This window comes from Arvicanthis niloticus, chromosome 13 (genome assembly GCF_011762505.2).
Source record: "Arvicanthis niloticus isolate mArvNil1 chromosome 13, mArvNil1.pat.X, whole genome shotgun sequence".
Classification (NCBI taxonomy): domain Eukaryota; kingdom Metazoa; phylum Chordata; class Mammalia; order Rodentia; family Muridae; genus Arvicanthis; species Arvicanthis niloticus.
Window position 1 is genome coordinate 67,793,251 of NC_047670.1, and position 26,989 is coordinate 67,820,239.

General features: G+C 42.0%; 2 protein-coding genes and 1 pseudogene across 15 annotated transcripts in view; 1 reads left to right on the plus strand and 2 right to left on the minus strand.

Moving 5' to 3' along the window:
* Nucleotides 1-2,645: 2,645 nt before the first annotated feature.
* On the minus strand, nt 2,646-16,230 carry Zcrb1 (zinc finger CCHC-type and RNA binding motif containing 1). 4 transcript variants are annotated; one of them, XM_034516159.2, is made up of 8 exons: nt 16,085-16,230; nt 14,624-14,709; nt 12,687-12,715; nt 8,765-8,876; nt 8,373-8,480; nt 5,379-5,491; nt 5,213-5,288; nt 2,646-2,824 (listed from the first exon to the last, which is right to left on the minus strand). In XM_034516159.2, exons 2-8 carry the CDS (start codon nt 14,705-14,707, stop codon nt 2,693-2,695), a joined length of 654 nt encoding a protein of 217 aa, XP_034372050.1. In that variant the 5' UTR covers nt 14,708-14,709; nt 16,085-16,230; the 3' UTR covers nt 2,646-2,692. The 4 variants fall into 4 exon arrangements, with proteins under 4 accessions (XP_034372050.1, XP_034372051.1, XP_034372054.1 ...); XM_034516160.2 differs by lacking the exon at nt 16,085-16,230 and adding an exon at nt 15,769-16,000; XM_034516163.2 differs by lacking the exon at nt 12,687-12,715.
* Nucleotides 2,805-4,722, minus strand: LOC143434146 (enhancer of rudimentary homolog pseudogene; annotated as a pseudogene).
* Pphln1 (periphilin 1) overlaps nt 16,227-26,989 on the plus strand; it is a 95,465-nt gene continuing 84,702 nt past the window's right edge. For 4 of the 11 annotated variants that reach the window (XM_076911934.1, XM_076911936.1, XM_076911938.1 and 1 more), the window contains exons 1-3: nt 16,266-16,350; nt 16,893-17,375; nt 24,623-24,714. In XM_076911934.1, coding sequence (XP_076768049.1) covers nt 17,306-17,375; nt 24,623-24,714 — 162 coding nt within the window. In that variant the 5' untranslated portion in view covers nt 16,266-16,350; nt 16,893-17,305. Of the gene's footprint in view, nt 16,351-16,892; nt 17,376-24,622; nt 24,715-26,989 lie in introns of all 11 variants that reach the window. The other 7 variants (XM_034516166.2, XM_034516167.2, XM_034516170.2 and 4 more) reach the window with 4 other exon arrangements.

Consider the following 26,989-nt stretch of genomic DNA (forward strand, 5'->3'; position numbering starts at 1 on the left):
ACTTACACTTTTAAAAGATTTTACTTTATAATTATGTGTATAATGTGCGTGTACCACCATAGCCAGAAGTTGTTAGATTTCCCTGGAGCTGGAGTTAACCTGTGCCAGAGCAGTAAACATTCTTAATTACATTCACTTCTTCTGTGGGGGGTAGAGGGGAAAAAGAGGGACCGAAGGAGGGAGAAACCAGGTCATAAATGATGTATCACAGTGTTCTTAAACTATTAGATACCTCATATAGGTGAAATCATAAAAGTTCTTATTTTCTGTTTTACTGTTTTTCAAACAACTCAGGTTACATGCACTGCCAAGGTTCACAGGTCTAAGAGGCCACAGAGACATAGGGTTGTCTATCAAAAACAACTTTTTGAGATAGGGTCTCACTACGTAGCCTAGGCTTGCCTAGAATTCTTATTTATCATGCACAAGTGTTTTGCCTGGTGTCTGCAGAGCCCAGTAGGTGGATCCAGATATCTTGAAACTGAAATACCTAATGGTTGTGGTACTATGTGGGTACTGCTCACTGCACCCTGGTCCTCTCCAAGAATAAGTCTTTAGCTGTTAATCCAAGCCTTTAGCTTCTGGCCTCAACTTTTATATCCTGCTACCTTAGCCTCCCAGGTGCTGGGATTACAGGTGTTATCATACTTGACTGCTCACCTGCGTTTCTGATTAGCATGCTGGAATAAAATAGGGCAACATCTCTGGTTCAGAGGATAGAACATAATATTTGATGCTTACTAAAGTGTGAGCCACATTCTCGTGTATATTTTAATTGTTTGTAATAAGGCTTCATGTAGCTCAGCTAACATGATGTACTCTTGAATCCCTGCCTCGTCCCCTGTCAGTGCTTATGGAGTATTTTCTAATTCATGGATGAATTGGAAGTACAATGCATCCCTCCTTCTGCCCTGTTTCCTTACTGAGATTTGGAAGATAACTTGATGTTCTGAAGCAGTCTCACTATGTAGCCTACTCTGTTCTAGAGTCCTTCATCAGTCTCCAAAATGCTGGGATTCCAGGTGTACAGAACCACATCTGGCTTTGACAACTTTAATATTTGCTGGTGGAATGGTCAACAGTTGGACTGCCTTTGTAGTTTTACTGCTTTTAGTATTAAAAAGTGGAAATTCTTATACACATTCTAACTATAGAAATTTTAAATAAAATTAAAGACTCCATAATACCATTTTTAAACAGCTAAATATAAAGAATTTGAAAATAGTCACAAATATAAAGAAATATAATTCATGAAAAATATTTAGATCGTTATAAACCCTCCTGCCCCAAATGCATATTTTACAAAAATCTAAAAGCAATGCAAAGATTGGGGAATGTTGGGAGAATAAGAGAAAAAACAAAAAAACCCTCCTTTATCCTTTTATGAATGGGCAAAGGAAGATTTTATTTAGCAACACATACAAACACATAAAGAAGGTTAAGATCTGTTAACGTGTAGGAAACAGAATTCAGGGACACATTCAGAAAATAACTTATAGTTTTAAGCCTTTTAGAGTAACTTTAATATCTCACTTTGTTATATTAAGAAAGGGACTCAGTATAGTTTTGGACAGGCATAGTCCAGGCTGGCCTCTCACTGTGTGTCCCCATGCAAAGCTTTATTTCATGAGGATTGACAGCTCATTCAAACTGGGATAAAGCACTCATCTTTAAAGATATAATTCTTTCAAAAAGTTTCACATTAACAGATCATTTAACCATTTAATTGTTCAGCCATCATGAAGTTTTGTATTTGGAGTTGGAGAGATTGCTCTGTGGCTGCTCTTCCAGAAGATCTGGGTTTAATTCTAGCACCCATATAGTAAATCACACCATCTGTAACTTTAGTTCCAGGAAGATTGCATGCCCTTCTTCTGGCCTCTGGTGGCACTGCATGCATATGGTGCAGACACACATGTAGGCAAGAATTGAGAGTGATTTTCTTTCAGAAGTACTCACAAGCCCGTCAGGCACAAAAAGAAAGTGTTTTACTACCCACCCTTCTACTGCTGATAGCTGGTAGTATTAAATTTTACTCCTTAGAGTTATTTTCAAGACTGCTTATAATGATTTCTGATTTAGTACAGATGGAGGGTCCCATATGTGAAATGCTTTGCACTATAGTAGCTCTGATTCTGGTAGAACTTCATATACACAAGGAGGTATTTGGATAAGAATCAAGTGTAAACACTTATGTCTCATGTACACTGCAGTCTGAGAGCAGTTTTTTACAGTATTTAACAGCATTGTGAGTGAAAGTCTCACAGTCCCACTTGAGACATCACGTTGGTGCTCAAAGACCAGAAAGCTTTTAGATCCCAGATTTTCTGATTTAGGATTTGCACTGTGTTAAGGCAAGCTGGAAATATGGTACTTCAAAATTACTTTAAAATTTCTTTTAAACTACATTAGAGTAAATACTACTTTATTTGGCTTTAAGTGTTCTTATTCTGTTTTTTTTTTTTTTTTTTTTTGGTTTTTTGAGACAGGGTTTCTCTGTGTAGTCCTGGCTGTCCTGGAACTCACTCTGTAGACCAGGCTGGCCTCGAACTCAGAAATCCACCTGCCTCTGCCTCCCAAGTGCTGGGATTAAAGGCGTGTTCTTATTCTCAAATACTAAAGTCAGTCTCTATTCCACAAGTGCATTTGGTATAGTAAGATTTTATTTGAATGATATTTACAAAATATGATTTTAATCACTGAGTTCTTCTTCATCACTGAAGTACGCGCTTTTCTTTATTCTTGGCCGTCTAGAATCATCTGAGGCTGAGGGGCCCCCTGTGCTGGGTCTCCATTTGTTCTGCTCTTCTTCAATTTTGGCCTGCTGTGGTATGATTCAGAAGCAGAATAAAGCCAGTTATTTATGACATACCATGTTGATTCAAAAGAATTACAATGGAAAATTACCAGAACACAAATAATTCCCACCCTCCTAGGCCATAACTGACTAATTTGATTCCCATCACAGTCCTACTCAAAATTATCTAGAGATTTTTTTTTCTTCCCTGAGAGAGAAGTTCACTCTCTGTGTAGGATGACCTTGAACTTCTGAACCTTTGCCTCTACTGCCATATTGCTGGGGCTGCATCCTTACCCCAGTTCTACGCAGTGCTGGAGAATAAAACCAGGGCTGTGTGCATGCTATCAATTTAACTGAATCCCTACTTCATGCCCCTTTTCTTTCCTCGTTTGTTTCATTTTGACACAGAGTTATACTATATAGCTTATGCTGGCCTAGAACTTACTAGGTACCCCAGGATAGGCCTGAACTCATGATCAACTGCCCAGGCTCCTCAAGTGAGAAGACAAATGTGCACGAGATGATCTGCTCTATCGTATGTAATCTAAGGATTCGTTCTAGATGAGCTAAGCAATTGTTAATGAAACTTTACATTTAAACAGTAATTAAATTTCTGAGATTGGTGTCATATTGCTCACCTTGGCATTGAACTTCGTCTCTACCTCCTATGTGCTAGGATTACAGACATGTGATAACACAACCAGTTAAGTCAATACTTCTGGCCAATTTTGTAATGAGGACAGATTAATAACACACTAGTAAGTATGTGGGACCTGACAATCTAGAAAGACCAAATTTATTTTTATTTACTTATTTATTTTTTAAATGGCAAAATGTTTTTTTTTTTTTGGTTTTTTTTTTTTTTGGTTTTTTGTTTTTGGTTTTTTTTTTTTTTTTTTTTGGTTTTTCGAGACAGGGTTTCTCTGTGTAGCCCTGGCTGTCCTGGAACTCACTCTGTAGACCAAGCTGGCCTCGAACTCAGAAATCTACCTGCCTCTGCCTCCCAAGTGCTGGGATTAAAGGCATGTGCCACCACTGCCCGGCGCAAAAATGTTTTCTATCTGAATTATCATAAAAACGTTTAAGTAAAAATAAAAATGAAAGTAAGAAAGCAAAGGGGCGACAGTGGCTTCAGAGTGAAAAGACCATTCACGGCAGACATTCAGTCTTCGCTCTCTGTCATACAAAAGGGTCACTACAGCAGGCTGGATGCACCTGTTCCAAGGTGACTCCCAGCCCCTAATGCTTCCCATTCAATTGCTTCCCAGCCTGTTGGGCCTGTCAACAGAGGAGCAAGTAGATCTTCTCTTTGATCCAGTCTTTGTTATTTGGCTGGTATGTTTATGTATCAGCTTGGTAAACAAGACGGCTGAGATCTGCCAGATCGTCAATAAAATCAAACAACTGACTGATATCATATGTGATGGAAGGGCTGTTGGGGTTCATTCTCTTCAGATGTTCTTCATACATTTTACAAACACCTTCCATGTACTCATTCACAGACTCATAGTCAGCATAAGTCCTGCCTTCTGGCCTCTTGGTAAGCTGTACCAGCAAAATGGTGTGAGACATTGTGCCAAACGCTTTGCTGCAGCTGCTGCTAACACCTCCCCAAAAAGACAAATTTAAATGTTTCATTCAAAGATCTTAGAATAATGTGTTGCCTCAAATTTATGAGATGAGAGGGACCCAGAAATTCCCATTACAGAAATGAGTGCGGTGATAAAAACACGTGAACTACAGCCAGACGGTGGTAGCACATGCCTTTAATCCCAGCACTAGGGAGGCAGAGGCAGGCAGACAGACCTCTGTGAGTTTGAGGCCAGCCTAGTCCACAGAGTGAGTTTCAGGACAGCCAAGTCTACTACATAAAGAAGAAAACCTGACTCAAAACCAACCAATCAACCAAACACAAAACAATACAAACCACTACCCAATCCCCTCCCCCCAATCCCCCTACCCCACACACATACAAATACTGAGAACGTGAAGTACACCACAGTGCCTTGTGTTATGATTCATTCAATCTCTGAGACAGGGCTTCACTCTGCAGTCCAGGCCAGGCTAACCTGTCACCTTCCTGCTTCACCCCGAGTGCTCAGTTTACAGTTATGGACCAATGTGCTCACTACAGCCCCTCCTTTTTCTGAGCCACAGTGTCCCTGGGATGGTCTTGAATTCCTCAGCTCCAGTGGTTCCTCACCTCAGCCTCCTGGGCAGGTAGGTTTAAAGGCTGTAGCTGTGCTCAGTTAAAACAAATCTATGGAAAGACTTAAGCGCCACTCTGTGCCAACACTTCCTTTCCTTCCTGTGCTCTGCTTTGCTTTTCTAGTGTGGGGAATCCAGCCTGCCAAGCATGTGGTCCATCCCTGAGCAGTGACCCTGGTCCCTCCAGTGCAATTATGTCAGTACCTGGAAGGCTATGGCCTGACTGAGACTGTCCAGAGCCGGGTCCTCTCCTTCTTCTTCACTCACTTCTACTTCCTCACTAGGTCAGCAAAGAGAGAAAATCCAGATTTGGTCAGTCAGCAGTAAAAAGGCAGACAGCACAGCATCTCAGGGAGCAAGATATACATACAGTTCTTCCTCAGGTTCAGGGACTTTCTTTTTCTTCTTCTTTTCTTTCTTCTTTGGAGGCTCACGTTCTCCAAGCATGTTTTTAGGACAGGCATAACTTAAGTGTCCGCTTTCCTTTTGTTTTACATTAAAAAAAAAAGAAAGAAAAATAAAGCATTCTAGTTGCTGTTACTGATAGAACATGCTCTGACTGTGTGAATCAAAGGCGAATCCAGAAAACACTATTCTCACTGTGAGAACAGGACCACACCACTCCTTCTGTATGGAGGAGGGGGAGCTCACGGTGCTCTTGGTGCTAGCATGCAACACTAATAACTAATTAATAACTAGAAAGCCAAGTAAAATTATTTCCTCAAACATTTTAAACCTCAACTTTTATCCTACAAAAGAACTAAGTGGCTCATCAACACTAATACAAATTTTAGATTAGCCTGATAAATGGAGATAAAATGATTTCTCCCAGCCTGTAAGATGTTGCTTGCTGAAGAGTCAGTTTTAAAAATAAGCGGAGGCTGGGGATACAGCACAGTGACAGAGCACCTGCCCTGCAGGCCCAGTACTGCACAACATTTGCTTTTCTTTCTTTCTTTCTTTCTTTCTTTCTTTCTTTCTTTCTTTCTTTCTTTCTTTCTTTCTTTCTTTCTTTCTTTGAAAGGATATGGCTTGTATTATTGTCCTATTTTACTGAGCTGAATTATTATAATCATGTAGACTAGTGAATTGTAATAAACAGAACTATGGATTACAATCTGTACATTAGGTCACTAAACTACATGCAATAGTATTATGTTAACTTATGTCGGAGAGACAAAGCCAAGATTTCAACAGAAGAAAAAAGTATTTCACAATGCCTTAAATAACCTGTACTTTGTACTTTGCCATATGGCTGAATCCAAGAGGTACCATTTATTGTTTATTTACTGCGGAGAGAATTCTATTGTGTTTTGAAATAATAGTAACAGAAGATGTTAACACGTATCACTAAAGGAAAAGGTTAGTAGTACAATTGCTTTGGGAAACACCAGGCTATATAACTGTGAACAGATCTCGTCTTTAGGGGAATGGACATGTACAGAGCTCAGGGGCTGCAGTGCCTGCCTAGTGTATACACAGCACCGGATTGAATTCCCCTGCAACACATAAACCAAGGGTGGAGACACACATCTGTAATCCCAGCACTCTGGAAGTGGAAGAGGAGAGAAGGTTTAAAGCCATCTTCTGCTATGTAACAAGTTTAAGACTAGCCTAAGTTAGAGGTACTGTCTTAAAAAAAAAAAAAAACAAACAAAAAAAAAACCCAGTATTGACCCTGGTGTGGTGGCACACAACTTTGAGAATATGGAAGACACTGGCTGGCCTATCTTCCTGAATTTGAGGCCAGCCTGGGCTACCAGTGGGTTCCAGGTCAGCTAAGGTTACATATTGAAATAAAGTAAATAAATAAAAAACCCCAAATAATAAATAACAAAATGTATAAATCATGACAATAACCTCCGTCTGAATCCACAAATCAAAAGAATATTGGACTGGAGCATTATTTAGCATTTCTCAGACGATCTGTATTCACTATAAACATGGAGAGTAAGGAAGCTCTTAAACAGATCTAAGGGAGATAGAGTCTCCTTGTGGCCTTGGCTAGTCTAGAACTCCGTGTATAGCTTAGAGCCTCCTGACTGTGGGACTCCAGGCTAAGGGCCTCCTGACTGCGGGACTCCAGGCTTCTGCTACTTTGCACAGACAGCACTTCTTTCACAAACACAACTTAGGACTTTAGAATAGTTTCAAAGTAATCCTTTAAGGGGATTCAGACAGTATAAATTGACCACTCAAAACACACATTGAACACTCAAAACACATTTGCTTCCTTTCTAGCCATCATACCTATCTACAATGTATTTTTTCTTGGGGAACAGAGGTAAAAGGTAGCAACTGGAGAAAGGAGACTGTTGTCTGAACTAGAAAGTTCCCACAAGCTCATGCATTTGCATACATGGTCACCAATTAGTGTAACTGATTGGGAAGGATTAGAACACATGGCTTATTGGAGGTGTGTCACTGGGAGTGGGTTTCAGGTTTCCAAAGACTGGCACCAACCTCAGTGTGCCGCCTTGCTGGTTCCAGTTTCTGGACCTTCTATGAGCTCTCGGCTGCTGCTCCAGTGCCATCCCTGCCTGCCTGCCTACTCCATGCTCCCTTCAGGGCGGTGGTGGGCTCCTAGACTTCTAGAAAGGAAAGTCCCAAATCAACCCTTTCTTTGTAAGCTGCCTTAGTCACAGTGTTTACCCCAGCAATAGAGAAGTAGATGATGTCAAGCCATTTCAGGTGCCTACCCTGTTACTTTGTAGCTATGACAATGAATGCCTGGCAGAAATCCCGTCTCTCCATTCATACATCTGGATCTGGTGTTTAAGTACTATGCAGTCATTTTTAGGAACTAACAGTATGAGACTTAAAACCTTTCAAGACATTAAGATAAATAATTAGCCTTGTGGTTTTAGAAAACAATTTTGAAGGCTTAGAAACTATGAAAATTATTGTGTATTACCTACCCCATGTATTTTTATTATCTTGTTCTTTTTTTTTTTTTTTGCTTTGTAATACTGAGGATGAACCCGTATTTTTCAGGTTCAGCTATGCCTATAATCCCACTCCAAGTATCTTTTTAGATACTATTCTTTCCTTTAAACTTTATTTATTATCAGTGTGTAGACATGCATGTACCGTGTGTGTGTGTGTATGTGTGTGCGTGTATACACACACACACACACACACACACACACACACACCATATCGCCAGCTTAGCTTCAGGTTCAGAGAGAGCCTCCTGTTAAAGGGGCATAAATGACAGAACAGGTAGGTGATTTGGAGTCCTGTGTCCCATGCCTGTCCGAGTGCTCTCCCCCCTCACCCCCCACTCCACTGGTGGGCACCACTAAAAGACTAATACAAAGAAAACTTTACACTACAGCAGTGTCTGAGTTATAGGTTTACTCACCCCACATTCATAACACTTAGATTTATCAAAGTAGTTTCGCCTTCGGATGAACTCAGCTGCTCTTCCGTTGTCAATAGCGATGCTTGCCTTTATCACTCTACCAAATAACTAAGTCAGAGAAAGATGTAAATGCACAGGGTCACAGAAACCAAGACCTAGTTATCAGATACTGTTTCCTCATTTCTTGTTGCAGTACGTATATGACAGACTCTATGCTATAATCTTCCAGTAGTTTGATAATCCAGTACAAAGCTGGTACCTTTCCTCAAAAGGCAGCCACTCCTGAATTACAGAAATTAATCACACTTGATGACCTTCTCCAGCCCCATAGCTTTTGTGTTAGATGAATACAGAGACTTTTGGGTAAAACCCTGATTAAATGAATGGCTTACCTGTTTATTATTTATTGCTCTGGTGCAGTTTAAGGCAGAGTCTTTGTCCAAAAACAAAATAAATGCAACACCTTTACTCTTCCTAGTGTCTCTGTCTTTCATTATAGTAACCCTTAAAGCACAAACAAAGAACCAGTTACAAATAAGATAGAAACATGTAGCTACTCAGGAAGCTCCAGATCATTTTTCTAAGGTCAAATAATGAGACCTTTGACATGAGAAATAAACAAAGATGCATCATGGTGGATGCTTGTGATCCCAGCACTGAGCAGGGGGAAATGGAAGGGACTGTAGATCATGGGTCATCCTTGGCTAGAGAGCTTGAGGCCAGCCTAGGCTATGAAGTCCTGCTGAAGAGAGGGACTGATTTAAACCATCTAGCTCTTCAAAGTCCCCGGGGATCAAGGAGAAATGAGAAAGCAATACCGACAGATTGGGGGACACAGCTACAACTGTGAGCTGGTCGGAGCTTGAGAGATAGAGCAATGCACTGTTCCTTCAATAGCACATCAATGTTCACATCGTCTTCCCTAACCCCTGCCTTGCAAAACCCAAAGCATAAACTGAGGTATTCTCTTGTATACAAAAAGCAAAATGATTTACTGTTTTTTCAAGGTTTTAGATCCAAGGGTGTCTTTCAAAGAATCTCCAGTATAGTGGTCCTTGGCCCTATCTGAGTGCTCCTGTGTCACCCAGCTATCACTAACGACACCATTTAGTGTCATTTAGAAGAACAATGCTTGAACCTGGTGTGGTGGCACATGCTTAGAATGCCCACGCTTAGGATGCCAAGGCAGGAGGACTGTACCAAGCTGAAGGCTAGCTTAAGTAAGTAGTGAGATTCTGCCTTATTTGAGATTTCTATTTTATGTGCATGAGTATTTTGCCTGTATGTATGTCTGTATGTAAATGAAGTGTCTGAATACTAGGTACCCTGGGAACTAGAATTACAGCCAACTGTTAGCTGCCAAATGGGTGCTGAGACTTGAACCTGGGTACTCTGGAAGAGCAGTTGGTGTTCTTAATGGCTGTGTCATTATCTCCAGCCTGAGACCACATCTTAAAAACAAAGCCAATTAATGTTTTGCTGAGCTCTTTGGGAAAAAAAAAAAGGTTGATTCTGTGTCTGGAGCAGGGTGGAGGCAAGAAGACTTTGGACCTTCATGTTACAAGAAAGAAATTAAACAAAACATGAACATAATATATAGAAGCCCACAGGTCCGTGCCCATCAGCCAACTGCAAGACAAACACACAGATAAAATAATGACAAGTTATGAAATATGGAGAAAGTGCATTAATCATAGAAACAAGAAGGGAGGGAGTCAAGAGACGACTGGATACAGAGCAAATGCTGAGTGAGAAAACCACCATCTTTAACAATCATGGTAAAGACTGGATTAGAAAAAGAACTATCAGCACATGTTAAATAAAAAATGATGTTCCTGTGGAGCAGGATACTTGTGTTGCCAAAAACACTGTTTATTTATTGCTAAGGAAAAATAAAGTACACTGTGAAGAACTGAGTCATCCAAACTATCACTAGGGGATGAAGGTGCTCTGGGATGCTGTGCTCAACAGGCCACATCATCGTCATCTGGTAAGTATATGAACCAGGAAGACATGATCAGCATCTAGGCATGGCAAAATTCCAGTTAAAGGAAACAGTTGGCTCTAGAGTGAACCATGTACCAGAGCGGGAAAAGGTTACCTAGGACTGATTCTGTTACCTCAACTGAAAGACTAGGATAGAGGACTGGTTCAATAAAAGCTTCTAAAATAACTTATGAAGTTGTTAACTTTATTGTGTTATATAAGATGTACCATTTTAAATATATTTCAGTATGTAAATTGAGAGGAGAATGAAGTTTAAAATTCATAAAAACAATGTGTACATATATATGCATACATTCACAGTCAAGACAGCCCAAGCAGAAGGCTAAGGACAGGGAAATGTGGGTAAAGAAATCTTTCTGTAGGAGAGGGGCAACAGTGCTTCCATGTAGAAGCATGAGGACCTGAGTTTGAATCTCCAGCATCCCCATAAAAGCTGGGCATGGCTGTACCTGCCTGTCCCCTCATTCTGAACAGGCAGAAACTGGGGGATCCTCGGGGCTCCCTGGCAAACCTAACAAAAGACAGTGAGCTTCAGGTTCAGTGAGAGGCCCTGTCTTGAGGGAAAAGAGAGTAGTAGGTCAGGATACCTGATGGCCTCCTGTCTTCTCTACATGCATAAGCCATGGGTGTACACACACACACACACACACAAACACACACACACACACACACACACACACAAACACTGGGTTGGGGGGTAGTTGAAGGCAGTGCTTCTTGACCTTCCCAACACTTTAATATAGTTCCTTATGTTGTGGTGACCCCAACCATACATTTATTTTGTTGTAATTTTGACAATGTTATGAATTGTGAATTTTTTGGACATAGAGGTCTGCTAAAGGGGCTGTGACCCATAGGCTGAGAACCTCTGCATTAATGCTTTGTTCTTATTACTAAGGTAAATATAAACCCAGCGACATGGGCTCTTGGTTGACTTTAAAACCACAAACTCTGGACTCCAGAATTAAACACTGTGAATGTTACAGAAAGAAGACAGAAGCATATGCACCCTCAGGAAAAGGCTTAGTCTAATGATGGAGACTCTGTAAACCAGTTACATAGGGTCTGTCATTAGACATCTCTTCTCTGGGAAAAGGAAAAAAAAAATCACAGCAAGAACTTAAAGTAGGGCTGGAGAGATGGCTCAGTGGTTAAGAGCACTGACTACTCTTCCAGAGGTCCTGAGTTCAATTCCCAGCAACTTCATGATGGCTCACAACCATCTGTAGTGGGATCTGATGTACTCTTCTGGTATGTCTGAAGAGAGCAACAGTGTACTCACATACATAAAATAAATAAACAAATCTTAAAAAAAATGAACTTATGACAACCTCCATGCTCCTGGCATGCAATAAGACATAGAGGGGCACTGTGTTTAGATGCAGGGTGTGAAGGGCTCCTTCAAGCACACACCTTGAAGCACACACTGCCCAAGAATCTGCAGACAATCCTTATACATCCTTCCTGCGCATCCAGTCCTTATGTACACCAAATATAACCCACCTGACTCCCAAATGGTCTCTCAAGGATGGACAGCCTTTCTACCTGACCGTCTTGTTCCAGGTCTCTTCCCTGGTGCAGTTTCAGATTTCAGTCTAGCCATGTCAATCTGCTCTCATCTCAATTGGCTGAGAGTAACACAAAACTGGTACACAGCATAGGGAGTTACCTGGAGCTACTGAAGACTGTAGTGTAGTCAAACAGACTCAAGCAGTCTTGAAGATACACCCCAAGGATTTATAAAACAGTGCTGTAGTTACTGCTTTAAAACCACAAATGGGCTTGAAATCACAGGACTTCCTAGTCAGCAGTCATGACTGGGTTTACCGTCGTCAGTCTCTAAGTAGTTTGGGGGATGGCCCATTATACACATGTCAAAAGAGGTTAAGAATATAGCTCAAGGGCCAACCCATCAGGTGGCAAACCAGTTCAGAGGTTTGGCTACAGATATTCTCTGGCATGGCTTGGCAGCACAATGAGCACTGAGATAATGTCACTCCAGTGTAACTGTCCCCCTAGACATTTCCCAGCAAGCTCTACACTGTACAAGAACTAGCTCTGAAAACATTCAGGGACTAGATATGTAGCTTAGAGGTTTGGAGTGTGGTTAGTATATCTGAGGCCCTGAGACTGGTTCTCAGCACTATAAAAAGCAATACTATTACTATTAAATCTTTATAGTACATAGTCATTTATGATATGAAAACTGTCAAATGTTTATGTACATGGGAAATAACTGAACTATATGTAAAAATGTTAACACTAGTAGTTTTACTCAACCAAGTATCTTGTAATGTAAATACTTACTTTACAACTTTGCCATACTTGGAAAATATCTGAAATAAAAGATCACAGAATAATTTATAATTTGTCACTAAATATTCAGATTGAATGTATTGACCAGATTCTTTGTTATATTTTATGAAAAATTTCAGCCTTTAGCCTATACAACAGACTTTATAGCAAGACACTGATTCAACAAACCAAAGAAACATTTTCTAAGTGACTGGAGTAACATAATTACCAGAGTTACAAGGGATATGCATCAGCTCCTAATTCCCCCAGAGAGTGGACAGAGGGGAAAAAGCATTCAGCATGTCTAGATCTATGGCATATACACTAGGCAGCAGCTGTATTTCTGATCCATCTGCGGGACGAACAAACCCAGCAGAGCTCTAGCCAATCCTGTGCTTTTATTATTAGTGTCGTCGAATAAAACCATACCAATGAACCCTATCTTGAAAACAAACCAAAACAAAAACCACACCAATGATTTACACAATCCACCACTGAAAGATAGACAGAACTGAACTGTCACTGCAGATAATACCAAAAGCTTCCTATAGTGAAGAACCCATCTCCAGCCGGGAGTGATGGTCTATCACTGCAATCCTGGTGTTCAGAAGAGCAAAGCAAGAAGGTTGTGGATTTGAGGCAGGCCCAGGCTACAAATAAGACCTGCTGCCAAAGATCACAAACAAAGCAAGGATCCTGCTCTGTCTACCGGTGCAGTACTCTCTCGTCATTAGTGTACCAGTGGGACTGTATAGCTGGCCTGTTCTTCCTTTTCCTTCTACCTATAGTTGCCCATATATTACCATATCTATATTCGATAGATGTATAAATATCTAGATAGGTACAATTCTGACTTATGAGTTCTCATCTTAGAGTAACACTACAGTGGTAGCCTCTGTCAGGCCTGGAAAGGAAGGAGAATGGGTTTACTTATTTTTACCCTTCCTCTTTGGAAATATTTGTGCTCTGGGTATCTGTACAATTGGCTCCTACTGCTTCACCTTTTTATTTGAAAGACACATTTTGTTTCTTTATGACATAGTCTCATGCATCCCAAGTTTCCTCAAAGTCTTCATGGAGTTGAACATGACTTTGAATTTCCAATATTCAGCCTTCATCTTCCAAATATTGAAATCACAGGTACATAACATCAATGCCTACTTTATATGGTACTAGGGAGTCAGCACAGGGCACTGTGAATGGAAGACAAGCATTCTATCAGCTAGACTTCACCTCCAGCCCCCAGTTACCTTTTAAATGAGGCTATTTCTTACCGCTCAATCTAAAATCTCACCTCCAACCCGAATTCAGTACCCCTTTTCTCTTTGGTGAGACAGGGTCTACATTGTCCAAGCTGTCCTTGAACTCACAATCTTCCTGCCTCAGCTTCCCCTGTGCTGGGGTTACAGGTGTGTGATACATGCTAGGCAAGCACTCCACCTCTCAGCTACATCACCAGCTTACTTTTTGTTTGAGACAGTATATTGCTGTATAGCTTCAGCTAGACTTGAACTTGTGACCCAACTATCTCAGTGTTCAGAGTGTTAGGATCAAAGACACATTATTGTCTAGTTCTCTAACTGTTTGTAAAGAATACATTTTCTTTATATAAAAACCGTGATGGCACCAGCACTCAGGAGGCAGAGGCAGAGGCAGAGGCAGGTGGATCTCTGAGTTCTAGGCCAGCCTGGTCTATAGCGTGAGTTCTAGGACAGCCAGGGCTACACAGAGAAACCCTGTCTCTAAAAAAGAAAGAAAGAAAAAAAGAAAGGAAGAAAGAAAGAAGGAAACAGTGCAAATTCTCTTTGGGAATTAAAAAACCTGCAACTTTTCTCACTACAATTTGCAGGAGATATCTATTAAGAATTTTCCCAGGGAGCAATATTTGCATAAGCTTCAGATTCCCTCTAAAGAGAGAATTCATTAGTTAGATGTATAGTAAAACTTACCCGGTATAAATCATTGTTTGTTAGGGAGAAAGGCAAGTTGGATACATAAACTGTGCTCTTACTGGGCGCCAAGCCACCGCTCATTTCTAAAACGGAAAACAGAGACATCACGAATCTTACCCAAGTAGAACCAAACAAGGACTATCACTGACTTAATTAAGGTAGAATTCCACACGCTCTATTCATTTAAGGAGATTAGAGTACCAGTGTGGGTAGGGTGTGAATTACCATATTCCTTTTCTAGCAGCGGATGTTTTAAGCCTTTTAGTGCTGCAGTGCGATTGAAGAGGGTTTTAAAAGAGATGAAGATGCCACTAAGCTATTTTTAACGTCTTCTTATTGAGTAAAAGCAAAAAGGTGCTTTCCAAGTATTCGTCCAACCCCACTCCCGAAAGGGACACCTGTCTATCACCCCCACCCACGCCTCTTTTGTTCTTGTAGTTGTTTTTAAGAAACTCCTCAAACCCCTGTATTTACGTTGTAATACATGGATTACAGATATAGGCCACCACGACAGTCTCATTTTTGTTAAACTTGGGTAGTTTCACACTTTGATAAAGTTCTTTATGTTTTTAATTTCGCGCACAACCAAATCATGAAATGACACTTTATTATATTACATGAATTACGTACTTTTTTTTTTTTTTTTCCCCGAGACAGGGTTTCTCGCCTTGGCTGTCCTGGAACTCACTCGGTAGACCAGGCTGGCCTCGAACTCAGAAACCCGCCTGCCTCTGCCTCCCAAGTGCTGCGATTAAAGGCTTGCGCCACCACCGCCCGGCCCGAATTACGTACTTTGAATGAGACATTAACCTGTATACCTCTCAGTATGTTTAGTAATCAGTGTCACTGTTTACAACTCTGCAAATCACCGGCGAAAATTATATTGGACCCAATCGAGTCTAAAATTTTGATCTTAAAAAAGCGCAGGTGGGCCGGGCAGTGGTGGCGCACGCCTTTAATCGCAGCACTTGGGAGGCAGAGGCAGGCGGATTTCTAAGTTTGAGGCCAGCCTGGTCTACAGAGTGAGTTCCAGGACAGCCAGGGATACACAGAGAAAGCCTGTCTCTAAAAACGGAAAAAAAAAAAAAAAAAAAAAAAAAAAAAAAAAAAAAGCGCAGGTGTTGGCTGCAAGTGTCAAGTACCTGGAATTACAAGAGTAGCTGCTCTTTGAATGACAATGGACGCAGTAACCCGGAGGGCTCCCCGCAGGCCGATTGGGAGGATTATTCAAAAAACCCGCAGGTAAATAAAACCTGCTTGTCGCATTTGAAGTTTCTCACTCTGAGAAATGGTAACGCCGGCCGGACGTTCCAGTGACCGGGGTCGGGGTCGGGGTCCGGGCCGGTTCCGGGGCCGGGGCCGGGGCGGAAGCCGGGGTCGGGGCCGGGGCGGAAGCCGGGGTCGGGGCCGGGGCCGGGGCCGCGGGAGTCTCCTGGCCCCGGCGCCGCCGGAGCTTACCTTCGGCGCAGCGGCCGAGCAGGAAGGATGTGAGCCCGCGGCGGCTTCACCCCTAGCTCCCTTCCGCGGCGCGCAACACCGCGGGCGTCCGCGACCGCAGCGCGGTGCAGCGCTTCTTCCAGATCCCCCAAACCCCGGCAAACCCGGGCCGGAGGTTGGCGCGCCGGGCGACGTCACCGCGCGCGACGGAAGTGCCTTTGGGGCGAGCGGAGGTCCAGCTTCGCGGGTTTCACCGGCGGCAGCGGCGGCGGGGCAGTGGAACGTAGGTGAGCGAGTGGCTCTCTGCAGAGGCACGAGGGACGCATGCGGCGGGCGGGCGGGCGTTTCCTGCCGCGTTGGAGATGTGCATTATTCCGTACTCCTGGTGGAACCTGGAGAGAGACTCAGTGGATGTAGGAGGAAAGCCAAGTGTTGAGCGTGAGACACAGGTTCCGCTTCTTGTTAGTACTTTAGTATGCAAAAGGGAATTCTCACTAGGCAACTTCAGTGACTCGAGGTCAGTTAGCAAGTCTGGTTTTTTTTTTTTTTAATTTAATTTTTTAAATTTTGGACCTAACCGGCTCTGTAATAGCGCTTTGAGAGAGACGAACAAAAAAGAGTGCAAAAATAGCCCACTTGCTGTTGAGAATGTGAGTGTGGCCAGGGAGACAAAGCCAACGTGGGGAGAGTTTGAGTCACAGAGTGACCCTTTATTGAGTACTGGACTGGCATGGACAGATGTTAGGCTTCTTCGTTCCGTTATTTTTTTTTTCTTTCTGTAAATATGGGAATGGGCACGCACTGATTATTTTTTTGTTTTTCGAGACAGGGTTTCTCTGTGTAGCTCTGGCAGTCGTGGAACTCGCTCTGTAGACCAGGCTGGCCTTGAACTCAGAGGTCCATCTGCCTCGCCTCCAGAATGCTGGGATTAAAGGCGTGCACCATCACCGCCCGGCTACACTGATTATTCTTTAAGAACTCGTCATTTCTACAGAGAAGTCAGGAAGTAATGCATGGTAGTTTAAACTTAACTTCTACCCGCCAGCACACACAGACCAGGCCTGTAACTACTCCCTGGGAACCTGCGTGTCAGCAGCCCGGAGCCCAGACCCTGTCGTGGAGCCTGCACAATCAATCCTGACTGAAGCGGAGGGACGAAGTGCAATCCACCCAGGGCGCAGCTGAGTTTTGAGAGGCATTAATTCCTTGGCGTCCACCAAGGGACCACTGGGACTAATTCTCATGGCAAACTTGTGGCCAGCCCAAACTACCAGGCTCCACATTCCGGTTGTGCTTGGTTATCGCCCAAGATGTAAGCCCCTTTGCTCTTCTAATTATTTGAGCATTAACTCTCCGTGCTGTTTCGTGCTTCCTCCCAATTTGGGGGTACCACTGCTTCTCCTTCCTTAGTTCACCCCTGAGCTTTTGTGCTTCCAGGAATCGTATTTTGTCTGCTTAGCAAACACTTGTTTAGCCTTATTTTAAAGCTGTCTTTGGTTTTCTGACTCTAACGAAGCTGTTGCTTTCGACTTTAAATTGAATTCTTTTTCTGACGTCTGGATTTTAATTGGGGGGGGGTGTTGCTACAGCTGTATCGAATTGATTGCATTTCCTTATTTGTTTTTCTTTCAATATTCGTTAAGTTCTCATTTTTCCTTTTAGTCCTATGGTTTCCCTGCCTTCTACCTCTTTCTATTAATATAATTTCCATTCCCCCACCACCCCAAGCAGGGCCTAGAACTAGTGACTCTCTGCTTTTGCCTCAGCCCTCCTATGTTCTGATTACTGGCCTTCTTCAGTCTTAGCCATCCACACTCTGTTTTTGAGTAGTCTTTCCTTAACCTCCCAAAGTGCCCTCTAGCAGGAGTCAATTGTTTCCTGATGGTGTCTTTCATCTTTACCTTTAAATTAAGCTCTGAGGGAGGGGGTGTGTTTTGCTTATCTTCTGAGTGCTGTTTGCCTTTTTAAGAGATTAAGGTAGTTAGTCAGTGAGTGAGTGGCAGGATCTGGTCACCAGCTACTTAGGTACAACAAATGGGTAGTTTGTGAGGAATGGTCTCAGTATTGCTAGCTCTTGCAATCTATTCAAGAAGTAGTTCTCCGGTCAGTGGTGGCGCATGCCTTTAATCCTGGCACTTGGGAGGCAGAGACAGGCAGATTTCTGAGATTTCTGAGCCTGGTCTACATAGTGAGTTCCAGGACAGCCAGGGCTACACAGAGAAACCCTGTCTCAAAAAAAAAAAAAAAAAAAAAGAAAAAAAAGAAAGAAAGAAAACGAAATAGTTCAAGTACCCTCTCCTCCCTACTTCTTATCTGAGGTGCACTGTCCCAAATTAAACAGAGATCTGCCTGCTTCTGCCTCTCTCAGGTGATTAAAGGTATGTACCCTACCCAGCTCATACTATTAACAAAATCCCCCTATATCTCAGCCTTTTCTCTGTGTAGCACCTGGCTGTCCTAGAACTCATTTTGTAGACCAAGCTGGCCTTAAACTCAAGAGATCAATCTTGCCTCTGGCTCCTAGGTGCTGGGACTAAAGGTGTGCACCACAGCACCTGGTTTATGTCTTAGATTTTTAAAGTGTTTTTCAGATAAAAGCCACACGTTGCCTGTCAGTTATTAATTTTGGATCTTCCTTTAGGTGTTGGGACTGTCTGATGGATGATGTGGAAAGTAACAGCTTTGTGAACTGAGCCATGGGTATGGATGGAAATTGAAAGTTAATAGGAAGACTTTGGAGAAATCCAAGCTAGCCAGTATGGGGCTTGAGGCAGAGATGATGCTTTTTGCCTGGAATAGGTTAGGTGAGAAAATTACCAGAGAAGTCTGGACTTAGGTTTAGTCTGGACAGGGATACTTAATTAAGGAAGCCACTCATCATGAATATAGACTAGCAAGTGGTTGAGTCTTCATTTTCTGTTCGATGGAGGTTGTGTTAAGATCTTAAGCCCCATACAAATGTGAAGGCTTGGATTCATTAATATTAAGATACAGGTAAATGTCTGGCATTGTTGTCTGCTCATATAATTTTATCACATGCAATGGACAGTCAAACCTTTCTTCCTAAGTATGTAATACAATACAGTGGGATTTCTAAATCAAACAATTTAAACATGTTGTTGACAGGAAAATACCTCATTGTGGATTAGCGTTTATTCTGGAGCCAAGAGCTAGTTAATGTGGTCTGGAAACACAGATTCCAGTTACCGCAAATAATTCCATGTCCTTACGTGGTAACAGTTTTATAACGTTTTTATAGTAACAGCAAAGAAACTCATAATTTAAGGCATTTTAAAATAAGTTGTTAGAAACATCAGGTAGCCAGGCCCATTGCAGCAAAGGGGAAAATCTCAGCTATTGTCCTTAGCTTGATTGGTATCTGACAACACCCAGCCTTTTGGTTGCTGGAAGTCTGTCAAATGGTTCCTGTTAGTCACAAGGCCGATGGGTCAAACCCAGATATGAGAAAGGAATGTCTTATTGGAGGGCTGAAATAGCCTGAGGTAAGCTGTAGTTAGGCCTCAGGTCTTTGACATTTCGAACTCTACACCCAGATGTATTCTGATAGATTAGTCAGTGTTTCTAGAGGTTCAGTGTAGTGTAGAGTTTTCATCCCTGTTGTCATGCATTACATTTGTGCCTGTGAAGGCCACATATTACTTATGTTTCCAGTCATTCATTCTAAGGATCTGACGTGGGTCTGCTGGAGCGCAGTCTTCAGGAGAAAGAGCTCTGACAGCCATCAAGGAATTCACTCCCAGATCCTTTTAGAATCCTGGTCTGACTCCTTTACCTTTCTTCTGAATGTGATGTAACATGTAATATACCTAAGATTAAAACCGAGAACAGTTCACAGAATGAAGGTGTCGGATGAAGGGAAATGTAATTTAAACCAGCTGAAATTACATTGTTCAAAAACTAGGTTAACTTTGTGTCACTGTATTTACAATTTTTGCACTCTATGAAGTAGTTTTATTTTACATTTGGAGTATGTAAACAAATCATTCTCTTTATTTTGGTGCTTTGGTTTATTTAGGGTGAATTTGATTCTTTATAATCTCATGGAATGGTTAGATCTAATTCTTTGTAAAGTTTGGTGTTTTGTATCTAGACTATTATAACTTACTGCTCTTAAGTCTGGCAACCTTCTCTATTCTTACAGTATTTTTTTAAAAAAAGATCTATTTACTTTATTTATATGAGTATACTGTAGTTGTCTTCAGACTCACCAGAAGAAGGCAACAGATCCCATCACATGTGGTTGCTGGGGATTGAACTCTAGGGACTCTGGAAGAGCAGTCATTGCTCTTAACCACTGAGCCATCTCTCCAGCCCTAGACGGTATTTTTATCTTACTAGTCAGAAAAGGAACTTGGAGTCACTCTGCTATTCTTTTTTTTTTTTTTTTTTTTTTTGGGTTTTTCGAGACAGGGTTTCTCTGTATAGCCCTGGCTGTCCTGGAACTCACTCTGTAGACCAGGCTGGCCTTGAACTCAGAAATCCGCCTGCCTCTGCCTCCCAAGTGCTGGGATTAAAGGCGTATGCCACCACTGCCCGGCCTTCTCTAACCTTCTAAAAGGACATCTTTCCCCCTTTGTTCCCAGGGTTAACAGCCTGAATGTCTTGTCTGCCTTGTCTAGATTTTACTTCATCATTTGATGACCTGTTCTGTCTGCATGCTTGCTTCTTATGTGATAGTTAGAAAGGGTTGGGATGGGACTCCAGGCTCAACTCTGGAATGTCAGTTCTTGAAATCTTCAGAGTTGGGTGGAAGAGATGGCTCAGAGGTTAAGAGCACTGACTGCTCCTCCAGAGGTCTTGACTTCAATTCCCAGAAACCACGTGGTGGCACAACCATCTGTGATGGGATTTGATGCCCTCTTCTGGTGTGTCTGAAGACAGTGACAGTGTAGCTCATATACAGTAAATAAATAAATCTTAAAAAAAAAAAAAAGAAATCTTCAGGGTTTTTATGTAGAAGTGGGAGATTGTATCTCCATCATTAGGATAGTGTGGATCAAGGGTTTAAATGTTTTGAAAACTTGCTTCCAAAATTCTTGCATTTAGGAAAGCAAATGAAAATTTGCCAGCCACCTGGCTAAATGGGTTATTTCCCATTGCTTTGTGGTCTCCTTTACTCAGGTCTTTCTCAGGCCCTTTTGGAATCATTCCTAATGCCTTTGCCTTTTCCTGGAGTCTACTGTTCACTATTGTCTTCATTGGAGTTACCACTCAGGATTCTAGTTAATCAACTAGGCTTTTTGGTTTTGTTCTTTTGTTTTAGCTTTCTTAAATGTTTTCTCACCTAGGTACTCTGTTTTACACTAGCTCTCACTTTAAGGTCAGAAAGCAGTTAAATCTTCCCAAGGGCATTTTGGGGACTCTGAAAGGTAGGATCTGGATAGTGTTGTTTCTTAAACTTCTTGGCTAATGCTGGTGTCCAACAATTGAAATTCACTTGGGGATGCTGGATTGAAAAGCTTCTCATCTATGTTTTGTGTTAAAAGTGAAGTGGTATTGATGGCTTTAGAAAGCATGGTTAGAATCACAGTTAGCTGTCTCACAAGAAGTTTTCCAAATAAACTGCTGTGGGAGGATGAGGAGGAAGGAGGAGGGAGAGTCAGTAGGACGTGGGGCTCTTAGTTCTGTAGTACAGTGCTTTGAAGGGGACAGAGAAAGACTTCTTTGGGAAAATATAAGAAAGGTTGGCATTTAGGCTGAATTTTGTACTGGAAGGTGCAGAGATTCCCTGGGGAGAGGTTAAAGTAATGGGAGTTATGTTCATGTGCTTTGTTGAAGAGTAGAAGTTTAGGTGTGACTAGTGTTGAGATTACTCGTTTCTGATCTGACTCTGGGTACCTGCCTCATGGGCTTCACTGATCAAAACAGAAGACAGGAGTGAGATGAGTCTCTAAGAAAGTGTACTCCTTACAGCAAAGCTAGGGTGAAGGAGAGATGCTCCATCATTTATTGATGGAACAGTTTTCTCCCCGCCTTTACTGTATAACAGCCCAGCTGTCCTGGAACTCTCTTTGTAGACTAGGCTCGGATTCACAGAGATCTGCCTGCTTCTGCCTCCTGAGTGCTGGGATTAAAGGCATGCCCACCATGCCCAGTTTGAGGGGCTGTTTTCTTGATACAGTAAATTTGGTTGGATTACTGATTACATTCTTTGTGCAGATTGTTGACCTTAATGAACATTGTAGTGGTTCTATCTCGTTTCTAGAATAGTGATGTGGTGCCTTTCTTAGGGCTGCTATTGCTGTCCTGAAATGCCATGACCAAAGCATGGGGGATGGGGGTTAATTTAACCTGCTCTGCCACATCACTGTTTATCACTGAAGGAAATCATGATAGGAACTCAAGCAGGGAGTGACCTGGAGGGAGGAGCTGATGCAGAGACCATGGAGGAATGCTGCTTGCTACCCATGGCTTGCTCAGTCTGCTTTCTTATAGGGCCCAGGACTACCAGCCCAGGGATGGCCCCACCCACAATGTGCCAGGCTCTCCTTCATGATTTACTAATTTAAGATAATGCCCTACAGGTTTGCCTACAGCCTGACCTTATGAAGATATTAGCAATAGTAACCCTAACTAAGGTGGCAACATACATTGCAGATAATTCATACCATACTTGTGATGATTAGTATTGTGAAGAAACCAAGCCTGCAGGATATGGTTGAGTGACATTAAAGTCCTCAGATGAAAGGTAAGGGAGTTACTGAGATGTCTAGAGCGAATTCTGCGGGAACTGCCAATGCAAGTGCCTGCTGCTCATCTAGAACAGGAAGGAGCTTAATGGGAGTTTCTCTTCATTAGTTAACTCTAGTCGGCAGTCAGAATCTAGGTGAGAGTAGAAGACGCAAGGATGTGCAGGGAGAGGTGAGAGAGCTTGAAGGTGATTGGAAGCTGTCTGGATCGTAATGCAGTTACTCTTCCCTAAACTGTGGGATAAGCAATTTGGATAACATGAAAAGGATTGTATCATTTTGATTTTGGATTGAAAGCACATCTTGTTGGGTACAAGGTCATTAACTGAGTTTGTTTTATCAAATTCCTGTGACTTTCACTAGCAATGCCAGCTCAGTCCCAGCTCTCAGCTGACTACACAGGGCTTGGGGTATCTCTGTGGAGTGCTGTAAGCAGTGCTTATGTCCCTTCTGGACTCACCCACAGACTATATTCCTTATATTCCGGGTTGATCGCTTTAAGAGTGGGGTTATTACATTTTGGAATCAATTATTGACATACTTCTAAAAGAAGTTTGCACTTTTCACATTGAATTCTAATTCTGTTCTCTGATGTGTTGTGGTGCAGAGAATTATTCTAGAGTACTTTAAAAATTTTTTAAAAAAGGGTTTTTTTTGGTGTGTGTGTGTGTGGGTGTGGTATGTGTGTGTATTATATGTGTGTGCTTGGGCATACAAAGACTAGAGGAATGTGTTGTCCTCTATCACCCTCAGCCTGTTCCTTTAACATAGGTCTGCTTCCCTCCCCTCCCCTCCCCTCCCCTCTCCTCCCTTCCCCTCCTCTCCCCTTCCTCTCCCCTTCCGTCCCCTCCCCTCTCCTCTCCTCCTCTCTCCTCCCTTCTCTCTCTTCCTCTCTTCTCTTCTCCCCTCCCCTCCCCTCCTCTCCTCTGTTTTGAGACAGGGTTTCTCTGTGTAGCCCTGATTGTCCTAGAACTCATCCTGTAGACCAGGCTGGCCCCAAACTCAAGAGATCTTCCTGCCTCTGCCTCCTGAGTGATGGGATTAAAGGCGTGCCACACTACCAACCAGCTCATCTTTTTAATATATATTCAGAACATCTTTTGAAGATTGTTGTGGTGTGGTATACTACTATAACTTGCCACTTGGAATGCCATGGCAGGAGGGTTTGTAGTTTAAGGTCAGAAAAACCAAACCAAAACCAGAGGGCTTCTGAGATGGCCTAGTTAGCAAAGCCACTTCATCAAGACTGATTCCCTGAACCCTTGTACCCCATGGTAGAACACTCTCCTGCACTGTCCTCTGACTTGGACACACATTTTGAGATATGGATGTACATATAAACCTGCTTACACATGATGCACACATACAAATACATTAATACAGAATTTAAACAATGAACAAAGTCAAACTGCAGCATTGCATGCTGGGATATACCTGTAATCCCAGTGCTTTGGAAGGCTGAGACAAGACTGCCTTGGAAAGGCCAGCTTTGGCTATATCAGAAATTAGGTCAACCTTAACTGGAGTAGGCATGTTGGCTCACTTTTCAAACTATTCATCAAACGCAATCTTTTCTGGTTTAAAATGGGTTGACAATGAAGAAACTTTGTGGTTTATAGGATGTTTAGTGGGAAAAGTTTTATTGAACTTTTAAATACATTTGAATTAGAAGGGAGGAAGGTAGGACTTCATGTGTACAGTACATGTACATGTATTTATAGATGTGGTTGAGGGACACATTATTTCCTCCCTCCTCGCTCACCTTCCTGGGTGTCTTGGCAGATATTTGCTATTTTATTGTCTCTTCTTTGCTGACAAAGAAAACCCAGAATTGTTTGTTTCTTTTTAGCGGCTTCCACAAGAGATGAAATGTGGTCCGAAGGACGCTATGACTACGAGCGACTTCCGAGAGATCGAGTGCCTCCCCGGAGCCATTCCAGTGTAAGTCACTGCCACATGGAGGAAATCCCAAAGCTTGCTGTTACTGTGCCTTCTCCAGCATCTTCTAGTATCCGTTTACCAGCCTAGCTGGAAATATAGGACAAAAAAATATAGAGCCAGAAAATGTACAGTGATTTATTTAAGTAAAAAGCAAAATTTGTATTTTATACTTAAGTTTTTAGGAAAAAGATTTTGAATTGAATTTAGTTGGTGGAGGAAATTTTTTGTTAACTTATACTATGCAGTAACAAAGGACTGGTGAATGTCTGCTTCTACTTGTGGCTGCCGTTGCTTTGTCACCTTAATGTTTACAAATTGAGCCTGCCCTGGTGTCACTTGGGAAGTAATTTCAGCACTTGGGAGGCAAAGGCAGGTGGGTCTCTGAATTCAAGGCAAGCCTGGTCTGCATAGCAGGTTCTAGTCCAGTCTACAACAACAAAAATTATGTTAAAATTAAAAAGTTATGAATTAATATGACAATCTACCCAGAGATGTCATTTTACAGGAGTCTTTCTGGGGGCAGAAGCATGTGGATATTCTAGTTAGCACTTCTGATTGCCTGTGCTTGGTTAGGCAGCCTGTAGGTGAGACAGATAATTCTGAGAGTTGGGGCTTCTGAGCTAGACTCTTAATGTTCTTGATAACTTTATTTACTGTACCTGGAGCTGTATCTAGTCCTGTATGTAGGAGAAGCTCAGTATTTATTAAGTGACTGGAGATGTACATGTACATGTAGAACATGTACATCTCCATGTACATCTGGGGAGGTTTGGAGGTCAAGAAGCCCTTAATCTTCTGCACAGATTCATCTTGAACATTGGGTAGAATGTTATGTGGATCCTTTGTCTACCAAAAAAGGCATACATATTTGTTTACCTGTCGAGACTTTTTATAGTGTTAAGGATGTGTGTGTGTGGTGGTAATACTGGCATTGAATCTAGGTCGAGTACTTCACCACTGATATACTGCCACACCCCTTTGTTTCATTTCTTATTTTGAGACAAAGTCTTACTAAATTACCTAGTTTTATCTTAAACTCATTCTGAGACCTACGCAGGCCTTGCCCTTGTGATCCTCCTGCCTCAGCCTTTCAGGTAGCTTATAGGACTGTGCAGCCAGGCCTAGCTGGCAGTGTATTACCTGATCCTATACCTCACTTAGATGAGAAGTGTCATCTTCAAGGTGGGCATTCATTGGCCTGAATTGTAGAGATTCATAGAAAAATGATTTAAGGTAGAAAGGAAAAAGAAACCCAGGAAGCTCATTACATTAGGAAGGGCCAACTCAGTAATTATCATAGGTCATTGCTTCCCAGGTTGTTTTAGAGACTATTTCTAGTTATTTTTTTAACTTGATAAAATTATTTTATGATTTACATAGAAGGATTAGAAAAATAAAGCATGTTAAGTGTCAGATAGCTGTGGGATACTTTCCAAAAATGTTTTATTTTTTAAAAGATTTGTTTATTTTGTATATACTACACTGGAGCTGTCTTCAGACACACCAGAATAGGGCATTGGATCCCATTACAGATGGTTGTGAGCCACCATGTGGTTGCTGGGAATTGAACTCAGGACCTCTGGAAGAGCAGCTGGTGCTCTTAACTGCTGAGCCATCTTTTCATACCCCCCAAAATGTTTTTAAATTGTTTCCCATCAAGAATACATCTCTTGAATAGAAATTTTATTTTACCAGCTGGGCATTGACTTGAAAGGGGTGTGTGTGTGTTTAACTGAGTAGCTTAATTGATGGATGTGAAAAGCAGGTTGTATTGACTAAAGATTACAAGATGCATGACTGGCCTATGCTGATATTGAAGAGTCTGACTTAGGATCATTGAGGTAATGTATGGTAAATGATCTCATCAGGAAGAGAAAACTGAGAAGGGAAGTGATTTAAAAGGAATGGGAGTGGGGAACACAGGATAATGGCTTGAGGTCTAAGGCCATCCTTTTGGTAGAAGGATAGGCAATTGGTGTTTTGGAGCACAGAGTTCCTAGAATGGATACATAGTTGATGTTAAGTGTGTTGAGTGGTCACAGAGTGTTAGGATGTTAAGTATAGTTAGTGCTTGCCTAACATCCCTGGTCCCCTGAACTGATCCCAACACCTCTAAAAAGGAAAAGGGAGGAAAAGGGCAGGTACTGGGCGCCACCATCTTCATTGAAAACATGTCCCCATTCCCAGTGACATGAAGACTTCCTGTCAGGTACTAGGCATTTTGTGTTTTATCCCAGCATATGATAAGGCCTAGTGCTTTAATGGGAGACTGTAC